Source organism: Oryctolagus cuniculus, chromosome 2 (genome assembly GCF_964237555.1).
Source record: "Oryctolagus cuniculus chromosome 2, mOryCun1.1, whole genome shotgun sequence".
NCBI lineage: Eukaryota > Metazoa > Chordata > Mammalia > Lagomorpha > Leporidae > Oryctolagus > Oryctolagus cuniculus.
The window spans coordinates 100,414,905-100,430,109 of record NC_091433.1 but is presented as its reverse complement, the minus strand read 5'-3'; the positions used below and the strand labels follow the sequence as shown (position 1 = coordinate 100,430,109).

General features: G+C 44.9%; 1 protein-coding gene and 1 long non-coding RNA gene across 13 annotated transcripts in view; one reads left to right on the top strand and one right to left on the bottom strand.

Moving 5' to 3' along the window:
* LOC103346696 (uncharacterized) overlaps window positions 1-15,205 on the bottom strand; it is an 89,459-nt gene that overhangs the window by 25,774 nt on the left and 48,480 nt on the right. For 4 of the 12 annotated variants that reach the window (XR_011386425.1, XR_011386424.1, XR_011386429.1 and 1 more), the window contains exon 5: window positions 3,075-4,094. This is a non-coding gene — a long non-coding RNA (uncharacterized lncRNA). Of the gene's footprint in view, window positions 1-3,074; window positions 4,095-13,915; window positions 14,002-15,205 lie in introns of all 12 variants that reach the window. The other 8 variants (XR_011386430.1, XR_011386426.1, XR_011386432.1 and 5 more) reach the window with 3 other exon arrangements.
* LOC138842996 (sulfotransferase 1C4-like) lies at window positions 4,085-14,943 on the top strand. Its single transcript, XM_008252988.4, has 7 exons — window positions 4,085-5,408; window positions 8,094-8,219; window positions 9,020-9,117; window positions 10,646-10,772; window positions 10,996-11,090; window positions 13,426-13,606; window positions 14,480-14,943. Exons 1-7 carry the CDS (start codon window positions 5,252-5,254, stop codon window positions 14,590-14,592), a joined length of 897 nt encoding a protein of 298 aa, XP_008251210.3. The 5' UTR covers window positions 4,085-5,251; the 3' UTR covers window positions 14,593-14,943.

Genomic DNA, 15,205 nt, shown 5'->3' with positions numbered 1-15,205 from the left:
ATTTTATTTATTTGAAAGAGTTGCACAGAGAGTGAAGGAGAAGCAGAGAGAGAGAGAGAGAGAGAGGTCTTCCATCCACTGGTCACTCCCAAATTGGCCACAATGGCCAAAGCTGCACCAATCCGAAGACAGGAGCCAGGAGCTGCATCCAGGACTCCCATGCAGGTGCAAGAGCCCAAGGGCTTGGGCCAACTTCTACTGCTTTCCCAGGCCATAGCTGAGAGCTGGATCGGAAGTGGAACAGCCGAGACTCGCACCAGCACCCATATGGGATGCCAGCACTGCAGGCGGCAGCTTAAAACACTACGCCACAGTACCAGCCTACCCTGTCTTTTACACTACTGTGTCTGTTTCAGTGTTCACAGGAGGTGAAAATAGAATGCACCAACACCTTCCCCCACCAGGCGGCCGACCAAATGCTGCTACAGGGACATAATCAGCTCCCCACCCAAGAGACAGCGACTTGAGACACTGCCCCATGCCAGCAGAGATAAAATGTCAGCGGGAAGTAGCTCTAAAGACAGATCATTGTTCCTCTACCACTCCTGGAATTTGGGGGGTAAAGTAATCCCATACAACTCTTGCTTTATAAAACACAAGAGGAGAATGTTAGTAAAATGGCACAGTCTTATCTGTGTGCAATCTACACCCAGGACACCATCCTAGGCTCTTGCCCCCACGCCTCCATTGCCAGAAGCCAGGTGACCCATGGCCCAACCACAGGTGTCAGTTCTACCCCAACCCTAATGGGATGTGCTGCTCCTACTTCCCTGCCCGCCCCCCGGCAAAGGTTTAACAGGACCTGTTCCTGAACACGTGTCTCTCTCTCTCTTGATCTCTCTTACACTCTCCTGATCTCTTACCCTCTCGCCCTCTCCCCTGGACCATCAGGCTTCTGCCACCTGATCATAAACCTTTCCCTAACTCCGGGGTTTGAAGTGTTTGGTGGTAACTTCTCTTTACAAGAGGTTCAGTCAATAACTAGTTAGGATCCTAAAACATTGGACTTTTCAGACTAACTTTTGGCTTACACTCATTTTTAAGTACATGACAGTCTGAGCCCTTTTCCCGCTGCTACAGTAAGATGCCGTGGGAGGGTAAATTATGAAGTGTACACATTTATTTGGCTCATGGTCCTGGAGACGGGGAAGTCCATGACTATGGTGCCAGAACCTGGCAAGGGCCTCATGGTCAAAAGGCAAGAGAGCAAGATTGCAAGAGTGCAAGACTGCAAGAGACCAAGAGTGCAAGAGAGCAAGAGCCCAAGAGAGCACCGAGAGATTAGACAAGGAGGGCAAACACTAACCCCCCCACCATGGTAACCAACCCACTCCTGTGATGCTGGCCTTAACTCATCCATGAGTTGGAGCCCTCAATGGCTCCCATGAAGCACCATCTCCTGATTCTGTTACAATGGCAATTAAGCTCAGCATAAGTTTTGGAGGGGGCAAAATGTCAGACCATAACATTCAATCTCTGGCTCCACAAAACTCACGTCCTTCTCACAGGCAAAATACATTCCTTCCATCCCAATAGCCTGGAAAGTCTTAACTTGTTCCAGCACCAAGGTGAAAGTCTCAGCTAAATCAGATAACAGGTGACCCTCATCCTAAAGCAAATGCCCTACAGCTGCGAGCCGACGCAAGCAAGTCAAGACATTTCCAAAACAGAGCGGTGGGACAGGCATAGGAAAGGCATTCCTATCCCGAAAAGGAGCAGTAGGCAAGGCAAAAGAGATAACTGGTTCCAGCTAAGTCCACAACTCAACAGCAAAACAGCATTAAATCTGAAGGCTGGAGAACAGCCCCCTTGGATTCATGTACGGAATCCGGGCACCGGCACACCTATAGCTTTGTTAGGCTCAGTCCACCCAGCAGCTCGCTCAGCTTGGGCCTCATGCCTGCAGCTCTCCCCAAGACTGGCATCGCACAGTGGTAACTCTATGGCTCTGGTGTCTGGGAGTGGCCCCACTCTTACAGGTCCCTGAAGCATTGCCTTGGCAGAAGCTGGCTGTGGTGGCTCTAGCCCTGAGACAAGTCTCTGTCTGGGCCCCCTGCCTTCCCACAGCATCCTGTGAAATCTAAGTCGAGAGAGCCATGGACCCACAGTTCTTGCTTTCCGCACACCGTGGATGTCACCAAGGCTTATCGATTGTACCTTCCACAGCACAGGCCAAGTCAGAAGTAGGTCTGAACGAGCCAAGACCGGGACAGCCAAGGAACGCTACACCAGAACACAGGAGGCCCATGGAGGGCAGCCAGGTCCCTTCCAGAGATATTCTGCGCTCCTAGATTGCTTAGCCAGTGCTGGGAGGACCAGCCCGAGGGATCTCTGAAATGCCTCTGAGGTCAGTCTCCCATTGCCTTGATTCCCTCCTGTTCACTTGTCTACTTGGTAACTGCCACTTGGCCACATCCCTGCTTTGCTCCCCTGAACACACCTTTTCATGTTTTACGTGGCCAGGCTGCAAAATTTCCAAATCTTCCCATTCTACTGCTCTTTTAATTAAAAATTCCTTCCTAAGTCAGTTCTTCCCACTTGCATCTCACTGTGTGTGGTTCAAAGTAGTCAACCGGTAGACTGAAGGCTTTGTTGCTTAGATAATTCTCTTACCAGATGCCCTAGTTCATCAGTTTAGTGCTCTGCATTCCACAAGGTCCAAGGACATGGACAAAATTCTGCCAAGATCTTTGCAACAAGGATGGGCTTTACTTCAATTTCCAATACTTCATTCCTCAGTTCCACCTGAGAGCTCATCAGAATGGCCTATGCTGTCCATGATCGTGGTCACTCATGTAATCCTTAAGGACTTCCAGTCTTTCCCCATAGCTCTTTTCTTCCACTAAGCTGTCACCAGAATGATACTTAATGCAGCAGTGTGGTCACCTAGGCTTGTTCTACTCTGATCTTCCAAATTCTTCCAGTCGCTACCCATTACCCACTCCAAAGTTTCTTCCACATAGAGGGTATTGGTTAAACTAGTGCCACTTCTGGTACCAATTATCTTTTCTATTTTCTTCCAATAGGATACCACCTATTGTAAATTATGAACAATAGGAAAATATTTGGCTCACCATTGTGGAAGTCCAAGAGAACATGCTGGGATCTGATGAGGTCCTTCACGCTCTGTCACCTCGGGGGAGAAGATGCAAGAGCAACACAGTGTGAGAGAAGAAAGAGGCTGGACTCCCCTCTTTGTAATGACCCATCCCACGAGAGTGGTGTTAATCCATTCATGGGGTGGAGCGCTCATAAGTTAAATACCTCCTATCAGGTCTCCTCTCTTAATACCATTTTCTTTGAAAAGGAAAAAGAAAAGAGAGATTGATTTATTTATTTGGAAGGCAGAGTTCCAGACCGAGAGAGAGGTCTTCCATCCATGGGTTCACTCCTCAGATGGTCACAATGGCTGGAGCTGTGCCGATCTGAAGCCAGGAGCCAGAAGCCTCTTCTAGATCTCTTACGTGATTGTAGGGACCCAAGCTCCTGGGCCATCTTCTGTTGCTTTCCGAGGAACATTAGCAGGGAGCTGGATCAGAAGTGGAGCAGCCTAGACTGGAACCAGCTCCCATATGGGATACAGGAGCGGCAGGCAAAAAAGGGCTTTACCCCACTGTGCCACAGAGTCGCCACCTCCCCTTCATTTTTACAGTGATCTACTTTCAGATTACTTTATACTCATAAAATTAACCCTATGCTAAGTAATGAGGGGAACAAATAGGATGAAGAAAACAACACTGTTCCTCAACAGTAGAGACAAGGGCTGTAAACAATCATCGAAGCTCAAAATGTCAGTTTCACTCCTTTGCATTACATTTTTGGTACTCCATTAGTTACCACAGATCAGGGAAAATATGTAGTATTTGTCTTTTGGGGACTGGCTTGTTTCACTAAGTATAAGGGCTTCCAGTCACATCCATTTTGTTGCAAAAGAAAGGATTGCATCCTTTTTTATGGCTAAGTAGTATACCATAGTGTAAACACACCATAATTTCCTTACCCAGTCATCAGTTGGTGGACATCGGATGGACTCTAATAGAAGCAGTAGACAACATGCAAGAGCAAGTGATAATCTAAGCAGACAGATGGACATTCTAAAAAAAAAAAAAATAGTGGAGGGAGCCAGTGTTGTAGTACACTCTGTTAAGATTCCACTGTGACGCTGACACCCATGGCAGAGCTGGAGTCCCTGCTGCTCTGCTTCTGATCTAGCTCTCTGCCAATGCATCCGGGAAGGCAACGTGGGCCCTGTCACCCATGTGGGAGACCTCGATGGAGCTCCTGGCCCCCGGCTTCTGTCTGGCCTAGCCTCGGCTGCTGTGACCATTTGGGCAGTCACTCAGTAGATAGAAGACATCTCCCCCCGCCCCTCTCTCTCTCCCTCTGTTACTCTGCCTTTCAAATGAATAAACAAATAAATCTTTTTTAAAAAGAAGGAAATAGTAGAGATCAATCAATGTAACAGAAATACAGGGATCATTTGATAGGCTCTTGGTAAACTGGATTCAGCTGAGTAAACTGTCTCTGAGCTTGAGCACTTGCCAACAGAAACTCCCCCCCTTAATTTCAGATACCACACCAGAGATCTAGGTCAGATAACACCAGCTGGAATAAATAACAATGAAAAACAAAACAAACCAGATCAGAAGTAGAGCTGCAATAACCTACAGAAGGAAGGGAACTTCTCCAGTGGCCCACGATGTAGTTTGCTCTGTAACAAAATTGACCCTGTCAGCTGTTGGTCTGGAAAGTGCAGATCAAGGTCCAGACCCTGCACAGCCCAAGGCAAAGGCCTCGCAGCTTTCAGAGAGGTCACTGAGTCCTCTGTCATCCCGCAGGCAAGTGCCCTGCAATTCAATTGCTCAGAATTCCCAAAGAAAACCATGAATGACAGACTTGGGAACTGTTTTTACAGACATGGGATACAGACAACGTAAACACCAGTAACAGGCCAGGGAGAGCACCACTGGGACAGGACCCTATCCTCACTCAGGATCTGGGAACACCTCCCTGGTGACGTCACAGCCTGTGGGAGGGGCAGGCGCTCAGCAGGAAAAGTCCTAAGGACTAGATTAGGAAGCAGCCCTCTGGCATTCAGTGGCTTGCTTGATTTCTGCTGGTGGGCACCAGGCTGTTCCAGGCTATTCCAGGCTGGACTGGTATTCTGAGTGTTGCATTATCTGCACGATATCAAAAATACAGCCCTGTGCTGTAATTTTTTACCAGGACAAGATCCCAACTTCTAGTACCCATGGCAGAGAATTCAAAATTTGATGAAATACCACGCATAACTGTTGACTACATGAGAGGAATTCTTCTACCCACAGCCACCTGTGACACCTGGGATCTGATCTGGAACTTCCAAGCCAAGCCTGATGACCTGCTGATTTCTACCTATCCTAAAGCAGGTAGGTGGAGGAGCTGGCAGGGACGGGGAAAAAGAGTTAGGAAGGTAAGTGAAGGATTCAGTAAGAGAAGAAGGTTTGCTCTCAAGGAGCCCTTTTGCACACACACACACATACAGAGACAGGGAGGGACAGAGAGAAAGCGAACCTCAGTCTTTTCTGAGATTGTGTTCAACCCTCCACAGGAGGTTACATCTCTCTCAATATCCCAACAGAAGAATGTGCAGGCCAACAGAGGCCTTGTCCAGTGGTTCATGTTGGTCCTGATGCATAATGAAAGGACTAAGAGTCAAAGGGAGCACATAAACAAATCTAGTATCTGCTAACACTAACCGATAGAATAAATAAAGGGGAGAGTGATCCAACATGGGAAGTGAGATACTCAGCAGACTCATAGAATGGCGGATGTCCTAAATAGCACTCTGGCCTCAGAATCAGCCCTAAAGGCACTCGGATCTGGCTGAAAAGCCCATGAGAGTATTTCAGGCATGGAAAGCCAAGACACTCTGGCAAAAAGATCTCTGTGAGTGAGATCCCAGTGGAAAGAACAGGTCTTCAAAGAGAGAGGTGCCTTTCTCTGAAGGGAGGAGAGAACCTCCACTTTGACTATGACCGTGTCTAAACAAGATAAGAGTCGGAGAACTCAAGGGGCTTCCATAGCCTTGTAAACTCATGACTGGTGCATAGGGAGATTACTGATGCCATAAACAGGAGTGTCAATTTGTAAAGTCAACAACAGGAGTCACTGTGCACTTACTCCTCATGTAGGATCTCTGTCCTTAATGTGCTGTACACTGAGGCTTAATGCTATAACGAGTACTCAAACAGTATATTTCACTTTGTGTTTCTATGGGGGTGCAAACGATTGAAATCTTTACTTAATGTACACTAAACTGATCTTCTGTAAAAAAAAAAAAAAAAAAGAAAAGAAAAAGAAATTATCAATTCCCAACTTGACTCTCACTGGGATTAAACATGACAATAGGGCTGATCTGATTTCATCATCATTTAAAAAGAATCATCTATTATTTTTCACTTTATGTTTCTGTGTGGGAGCAAACTGTTGAAATCCTTACTTAATGTATACTAAGCTGATCTTCTGTATATTAAGATAATCGAAAATGAATCTTGATGTGAATGGAAGGGGAGAGGGAGTGGGAAAGGGGAGGGTTGCGGGTGGGAGGGACGTTATGGGGGGAAGCCATTGTAACCCATGAGTCGTACTTTGGAAATTTATATTCATTAAATAAAAGATAAAAAAAAAAAATGTTGGTCCTGATGTAACAGTCTTACTCGTCAGGAGTCTATTCAGGATCAGATTTTTCTAAATGTCAATCTGAAAATCAGCAAAGTTTTTGCCACTAGTTTTGCGAGTTTTGCCACTAGTTTTTGCGAGTTTTGCCACGAGGAAAGAACGCAGCTTAAATTCATCCACAAGTCTGCTTGATTATCATTTCAGCTCAGTGTTGTGTTTTCCATTTACTTCCTCATTTGAGAGGCAGAGAGAAAAACAGAGCTGCCTAGAGAGCTCGAATCACCACTGCTTCATTCCCCGAATCTCTGCAGTAGCCGTGGGCAGGGGCTGGAGCCAGGGCCAGGACCTCAATTCACCTCTCCCATGCGGGAGGCAAGAACTCAATCACGCAGCCAGCACCACCACTGCCTCCCAGGGGCTGCACGGGCAGGAGTCAGGGGCCAGGGCCAGCAAGTGAATCAGGTGCTCACACCAATGAGGGACATGGAGCAGCCTGACCACTGGGCCAAATACCCACTCTCAGTACTTTGTGTAATCTTTCATTCTACCTGCCAAGTGCAAGCCTTAAGATTTGATTCATTTACTTTTCGTGGAATAAATAGGGTTTAAACAATTCAAAAAGCATGAAGAATAAAAATGTTTTTCATCCAATGTAATATTTAATCATCATTAAAATCTTATATATGAATGAAGATTTTTTTTATTAGAGGTAAGAGATAAGTATAAATGACAAAAATAATCCTGGAGAGCAGCAGAAGGCAAGGTGGGGGCGAGTGTCACTATGTCACTATGTTCCTAAATCTGTATATATGAAACTTGTATAACTTAAATAAAATTTTTGTAAAATGCAGAAATTATTACATAAAATGCAGAATCCAAAAAATAAAAGAAATAACATTCAGAATCTTTGTGGCAAAGGAGGGAGTCTAGGGAATGTACATTTTTGCCTTTCTACTGCTGAGATAAGGAGAAAACAGAGAAAAGAGTGAAAATGGATACTAAAGGTTAGTGGCATATAGTAAGCCCAGGCACTAATCATTCATTCACTCAGCCAACATCTGCTGGCTCTGAAGCAAAAACTTCATACACTGTGCTTAGGGAAAAGAATTTGAAACCACAGTCTTTACTCCACAGGAGATCATAATTGTTTACCACACAGCTAGATCAACAGGCCAACAACCTAAATTAAAGGTCGTGATAGAAAAAAATAATTGCATATCATCAATCTAATGCCCACTCATGAATGGAGTATTTGTATAAAAATTCATGTCATGGTAACTTATGCTATAAATAAGAAAGGATGTTTTCTGAAGTCCATTTCTATAAACAAGGCTTTCAAATTCACGTAGATGTTCTAAGAAAGTATTTGGTCACAATTTTAAGAATATAGTACTCTAACTGTCTCTGCATCTGCATCTTCTATGTGGAATTAGGAACAACATGGACTCAGGAGATAGTGGACCTAATACAAAATGAAGGTGACGTTGAGATGAGTAAACGAGCACCCAGTTATATACGGTTTCCTTTCATCGAGTACGTAATGCCTTCCATAGGATCTGGTGAGTATCCAATAGCCACACTTGACTATGTTTCTGGACATACCCTTAGGGGTTTTACAATTGAATGCACCTCGCAAAATTATAGGCACTCATTGATGGATTTTGTTGCTTTGTCTTTTTTTTAATGAGTATTTAATTGAAGAACAGTTACAGGGAGACAGAGAAACAGAGACAGGAAGATCGTCCATCTGCTGTTCACTCCTTAAATGATCCAATAACCAGGATTCGGCCAGGCCAAAGCCAGGAGCCTGGAACTCCATCTAAGAATCTCCCACATGGGTGGCAGGAGCCCAAGCACTCAGGCCATCTTCCCCTGCTTTCCCAGACACATAATCAGTGAGTTCAATCAGAAGCAATGCAACTAGACTAGAACCAGTGCTGAAATGGGATGCTGACATGGCACACCATGGCTTGACCCACTGTGCCACCAATGCCAGGCCCCAGCCTTCAGTCTGGCCATTGCTATACTACAGAATTTCCTAAATGATTTCCTCTTTATGCAGAAGTAACTTAAATTTTGATTTTGTAGTTATAAATTAGTCGCAGTTCACAAAGATGAACACTTATAAGATAATAACAGTGAGAGGGTCTGAAATTTTAGGTTCTTATTTATCGGGTTGGTTGTATTTGCTAGGAATTGTTCTAGGCAAGAAGTCTACTAATAGGTGACAGGACTTCCCTCGAATCAAAAACAATAGCTCAGTGCTCTGTGGCTGCCTGGCATTGCTCCCCAGGTATTTTGCTCCCTGTTTGAAGCAAAGAGAAAAATAGTAGGAAATTATTATAAACTACTTTTTCAGGTTTGGAACAAGCTAATGCAATGCCCTCACCACGGAACCTGAAAACACATCTTCCCATCGAGTTGCTGCCACCATCCTTCCTAGAGAACAACTGTAAGGTAAAGAGCAAAAGGGACTCACGGCTGTACTCTTTAGAACAATCTTAGTCCTCCACATCCTTCCTCTTAAAACATTTTGCCTGTTCAAAAAAAAAATCCACCTCCTTAATGGGCAAAGGACTTCAACAGGCGTTTTTCAAGACAGGAAATCCAAATGGCCAACAGACCTTGAGAAAATGCTCAGGATCACTAGCCATCAGGGAAATGCAAATCAAAACCACAGTGAGGCTTCACCTCACTCCAGGTAGAATGCCTTTCATACAGAAATCAACAAACAACAGATGCTGGCAAGGATGTGGGGAAAAAGGTACCCTAATCCACTGCTGGTGGGAATGTAAATTGGGGCAGCCATTGTGGAACACAATATGGAGATAACTCAGAAAGCTAAATATAGACCTACCATATGATCCAGCCATCCTACTCCTGGGAATTTACTCAAACCAAAAGAAATCAGGATATGAAAGAGTTATCTATACCCCCATGTTCACTGGAGCACAATTCACAATAGGTAGGATATGGAATCAACCCAGCTGTCCATCAACTGTTGACTGGATAAAGAAATTATGCTATATGTACACTATGGAGTACTACTCAGCTATAAAAAAAAAAAAAAGAAATCCTGTCTTTTGCAACAAAATGGATACAATTGAAAACCAGTTTACTTAGTGAAATAAGCCAGTCCCAAAAAGACAGATGTCATATGATTTCCCAGATCCAAGGTAACTAATGGGGTACTGAAATTTAATATTTTTCAGTGAAATACACATTTTGAAACTTAATGATCATTTACAACTCATGTCTCTTCATTGAGAAACACTGTTTTTTTTTTTAATTATGCCATTTGTCAGACTCTTTTACTAAGCGTAGGGTTAACTATACAGTTGTTAAATAAACTAAAGATATAACTTTGTAGAAATTAAGAGTGGGAATGTGAGACAGAGGAGGAAGAAGGGATGGAGCATGAGCTGGAAAGAGGGTGAGGAAAAGTGTCACTATGTTCCTACATCTCTATATATGAAATACATGAAATGGAACTTGTATAACTTAAGTAAAATTTAAAAAAAAAAAAAAAGCTCTACCTCTTCACAGTAATCCATATGCAAATTGATAGGAATATTTTTCCTCTCTCACAAAAGCCAGGATGGTTGGAGCCAACTCTGTGGTAAGTGGGTGGGGCCGCCGACTGGGATGCCAGCATCCATGTGCACAGTGGTTCCCGTCACGGCTGTTCCACTTCTGATCCAGGCTTCTGCTGTGGCCTGGGAGGACAGCAGAGGATGGCCTGGTCCTTGGACCCCTGTACTCACGTGGGAGACCTGGAAGAAGCTCCTGGCTCCTGGCTTCAGATCTGCCCATGGTGGCCAACTAACGTAATAAGAAAAAGAACAAAAAAAGGCAGGATGGCTGTAAGAAGCACCAGAACAAATGTCTGCCAGAACTGTATCCACCCCTGTGTGACTGTTGGCAATGAGAGTACAGACATGGATTTCATCCTCTTTTGTTTCTTCTCTCCCTTCCATATTTGCAGATCATCTATGTGGCAAGGAATGCCAAGGACATTGTGGTATCCTATTATCATTTCCAAAGAATGAATAAAGGACTTCCTGATCCAGGAACATGGGAAGAATACTTTGAGAATTTCCTGGCTGGGAAAGGTAAGAGCTTTGCTTCCTTCCTTCCTTCCTTCCTTCCTTCCTTCCTTCCTTCCTCCTCAAAATCCTAAAGCGCCCTAAAAGGAGTGAATCATCCCTAGGTCCGCAGGGGCTCTGCCTCCTTTGAGACAACACTCTGATCCCCTTCAGAGATTCTCCTTCCAATGCAACACCTGTTGGTTGAACCTGTGTAACTCACTGCCTTGCTTTCCATCCCACTTTCCAGTGTGCTGGGGCTCCTGGCATGACCATGTGAAAGGATGGTGGAAAGCCAAAGACCAACACAACATTCTCTACCTCTTCTACGAAGAAATGAAGAAGGTGAGGGCAGGGCCATCCACTGTGTTCCCGTGGATGGTAAAACATACAAGTCATGAGTAGTGGCCCTATCGGGGACTCAGGTTGAAGCAGAGAGGAGGACATTCCTGCGTTTCACTGGCCACAGCTGCCCATGTGTCCAAGTACACAGGGGAGATCATGAATTCATGCATTACAAACTCTCACCCTTAGCTTCCTGGTGCCCTGGGGGGTGGTGCACCTTACAGGCTATGGTTGCCAAATACAGAAGACGCTCTTCCCTCCTTGTGTCTCTCAGAACTCAGTTTAGGTGGAAAAGTCATGCTAGCACATTTTGTATTACCATTGAGAAACAGCCACATAGTTTCAAAAAACACTTTAGGAAATGACGATGGAATGGAAAATACTACGAATTAAAATTCTTGAATTCACGTTCTGGCTGTACAACCTAGTATCAACTATACTTCGGAAAGACACTTAACATCTTGGGTACTTAGATTTCTTATATGCAAAAAAAGAGATAATAATACTCAGCAATCCAGGATCTGTATGGGCACTAAATGAGGTTGTGATTGTTGTAAGGATAGTCTACTCAGATACCTTCTGTGACTCCACTAAATATGGAGATCTACAAAGAATACTGTCTCTGTTCTTAAATGTATTATCAAAAACTGTGATACTGAATAGGTGCTTCACAAACTGGCTGTATCACCCACTCCTGGTACAAAAGCGTGGAAATGCTTGCAAAGGGCACCAAATGTAAATGACTGGAAAGCATGCAAACCAGACCCTCATTGCCTGTGTCCTGAGGGAATTCATTTCAGATATATGCACTATTTCAGTTCTAAAGTCCCCCATATAGACACTCAATAAAAGAATATTATAGTTGTGAGAGGTGTATTCATAGAGTTTGCTCTTTTTGAGTAGATATGACAGGCTAAGGGGGTTACAGAAGAAAGAGTCCTATTAAATTTAGAATAGGAAACTTCACACAGACCCTGTTTGCCTATTGCATATGTAATAGAAGTACCAGAGATGTAGAGTATGTCCTGGGAGTGGGAAACACGGAGATCCTCCTGTGTTAGGAGTTCCAGGAAGAAATTTTATTGAAACCTCATAGTCTCTCAAAGCATTTTAAATATTTCTGTGATCATGTTCTGGGATGTTCCCTGGCAGTAGGTCAGAGTTCACTTCTCAGCGTTCTTTCTCATCCCAAGTCTGTATGAAGACAATTTAATTAAGCACTTTGAACATTCAAGGCTTTGAAGCAGAGGCACACTCCAGACACAGCAGTCAGCGTAAGCCCCTCCGTTCCCCATACCCTGCCCAGCAGACAATGGATTCCCACAGCCACAGTAGTTTCCCAGGGCTCTGTGGCGCTCCAACAAGAACTGAGTTCCTCTCAGAATGCCCAAACACCTGACCCTGACCATGCTGGGCACCGGGTATTAATAACCATCAGTGGCCGGCACCGCGGCTCACTAGGCTAATCCTCCGCCTTGCGGTGCTGTCACACCGGGTTCTAGTCCCGGTTGGGGCGCCAGATTCTGTCCCGGTTGCCCCTCTTCCAGGCCAGCTCTCTGCTGTGGCCAGGGAGTGCAGTGGAGGATGGCCCAATTACTTGGGTCCTGCTCCGCATGGGAGACCAGGAGAAGTACCTGGCTCCTGCCATCGGATCAGCGCGGTGTGCCGGCCGCGGCAGCCATTGGAGGGTGAACCAACGGCAAAGGAAGACCTTTCTCTCTGTCTCTCTCACTGTCCACTCTGCCTGTCAAAAAAAAAAAATAATAATAACCATCAGTGCCTTTTGGGGCATACGCACACACAAAGAATGAACCTCTCCTTTCCTCTTACTAAAATCATTGCTGTGGTCTGGGAGATCTCTAACAGTCACAGGGATAGGATACAGTCACCTCTGGGTCAGATCTTAAACGTTCTGCCCCTGCACCTCTGGAATGTCTCTGTTCTTTCTGGGAGTCTATGCAATCTCCCTATTAGATGTTGAGCTCACCAAGACCCCTCCCTCCAATAACTAAGTTGAGCAGGACTTTGGGAAATAATCCTTAATGCATTCCCACAGTGATACATTCACGGACAATGAAAGCCACTGTTTGTGTCACTAGCCCTACCCACCTGATGCTTACATATTACAGGGGAAAATTCCCAGTAATTCCAATTACTATAAGAAAACAGTATGGGCCACCATGGTAGACTGAGTCCTTTCTGGGCAGTTGGGCATTTACAAATGAAGAATTCTTTGTAACATCGCTGCTGGTTACTATCCCTAATACATTTTCATAATCTTTTGAACTAATTATTTTATAGCCAATCTTGTCTTTTCTTTTGAATTTCATCATAGAATCCAAAGCAGGAAATTCAGAAGCTGGCAGAATTTATTGGGAAGAAACTAGATGACAACGTTCTAGATACAATTGTCCATCACACCTCATTCGATGTCATGAAGCAGAATCCAATGGCAAACTATTCATCACTTCCTACTGAATTTATGAACCACGCCATTTCTCCATTCATGAGAAAAGGTTGCTTATGTTTTCTTTTGGCCTTAACCTTAAAAGAATGATGCAGCACTTCAGAGCCATTGGGGAGCTGTCTTTCCTATGCCTGGGATTAGAATGGCTGTAATGGAGGACTTTGGGAAAAGATGCATTTAAGAAACCACCGAAGAAATGAAAACAATGTTTACAATCCCCTATCAGCCAGTGAGGTTTGGTATCTGAATACCACCATGTAGCCCCACGTTCCCTCCAGAAATCTAACTCAGATGTGGTGAACAATCTAGTTTATACACGGCTATATGCTATCAGATTCAAGTATCCAAAAATACTTACTGAGAGGCTACTATGTGCCAGGCACTGGTGGGTGCAGCAAACAAAACACAAAAATTCCTTCCCTTGCGGATATCATATTCTATTGGCTAGCAAAATAAATGAGAAATGCATGAGATAACAGACAGTGGTAACAAAGGCAACACTGGGATGATAAGTGGGATGGCAAGTGGAGGTCTGGGTGGGAGCAAGTTCTACAACTTCAGACTTGTACCTGGGACCTCCCAGGAAGGGGTCCTTCTGCTCAGCTCATGGCATAGAAGCCATGGTCCCAGCACCCACCGTGCCGTGATGTGCAAGAGGCCAGGAGAGAGACAGAAACCTCCCAGGCCTGCTGTTGCAACAGTGGTGTCCTTCCCCCAGTAATGGGGCTTTGTGGGGAACAGGCTCTTCCTGTCTACAGTTCAGACAAGAGCAAGAGAGGGACAGCATAGCAAGAGCCTTGTTTTGCCCAACACTGTCCCCTCCTAGAAGACAGAGTAGAAATCATCGCACAGAAACAGGAGAGGAGGGAAACACAAACTCCTCCAGCAGCTATTAACGCTCACCCACGTGGCTGTGTTTCAGGGACAGTGGGAGACTGGAAGCACCACTTCACTGTGGCCCAGAATGAGAGGTTCAATGAAGACTACAAGAAGAAAATGGCTGACACCAGCCTCGCTTTCCACTTCCAATTCTAGTAAGACAAAAATTAAAAGCTGTTTTACGGGTTGACGCTGTGGTGTAGCGGGTAACGCTGCCATCTGCAATCCCAGCATCCCATACGGGTGCCGGTTCGAGACCCAGCTGCTCTACTTCCAAATTAGCTCTCTGCTATGGGCTGGGAAACAGTGGAAGATGCCACAAGTCCTTGGGCCCCTGTGCTGGCTTGGGAGACCTGGAGAAAACTGCCTGGTTCCTGGCTTCAGAGAGGCTCAGCTACAGCTATTGCGGCCATTTGGGGAAGGAATCAGTGGATGGAAGAGCTCTTTCTCTCTGCCTCTGCCTTTGCTTCTGCCTCTCAAATAAATAAATCTCTCTCTTTTTTTGAAGTTGTTTTATTTTATTTCCCAGTGTATTGCATAATAAAGTTTGATACTCAGACTGAGTGATATTGAATTGAGGTTCTCAGACTGATTGTACACACTACTAAAAAAAAAAAAAAAAAGTGTAGAGCTACCAGGCATTGGGCATGGTGCAGAGTGAGAGGAGGGTGGCAGTGTAGAAGAGAGCTGTTAGTAAAATGGCGCAGTCTTATCTGTGGCACAATCTACACCCCAGACACCATCCTAGGCTCTAGCCCCCCTGCCACCA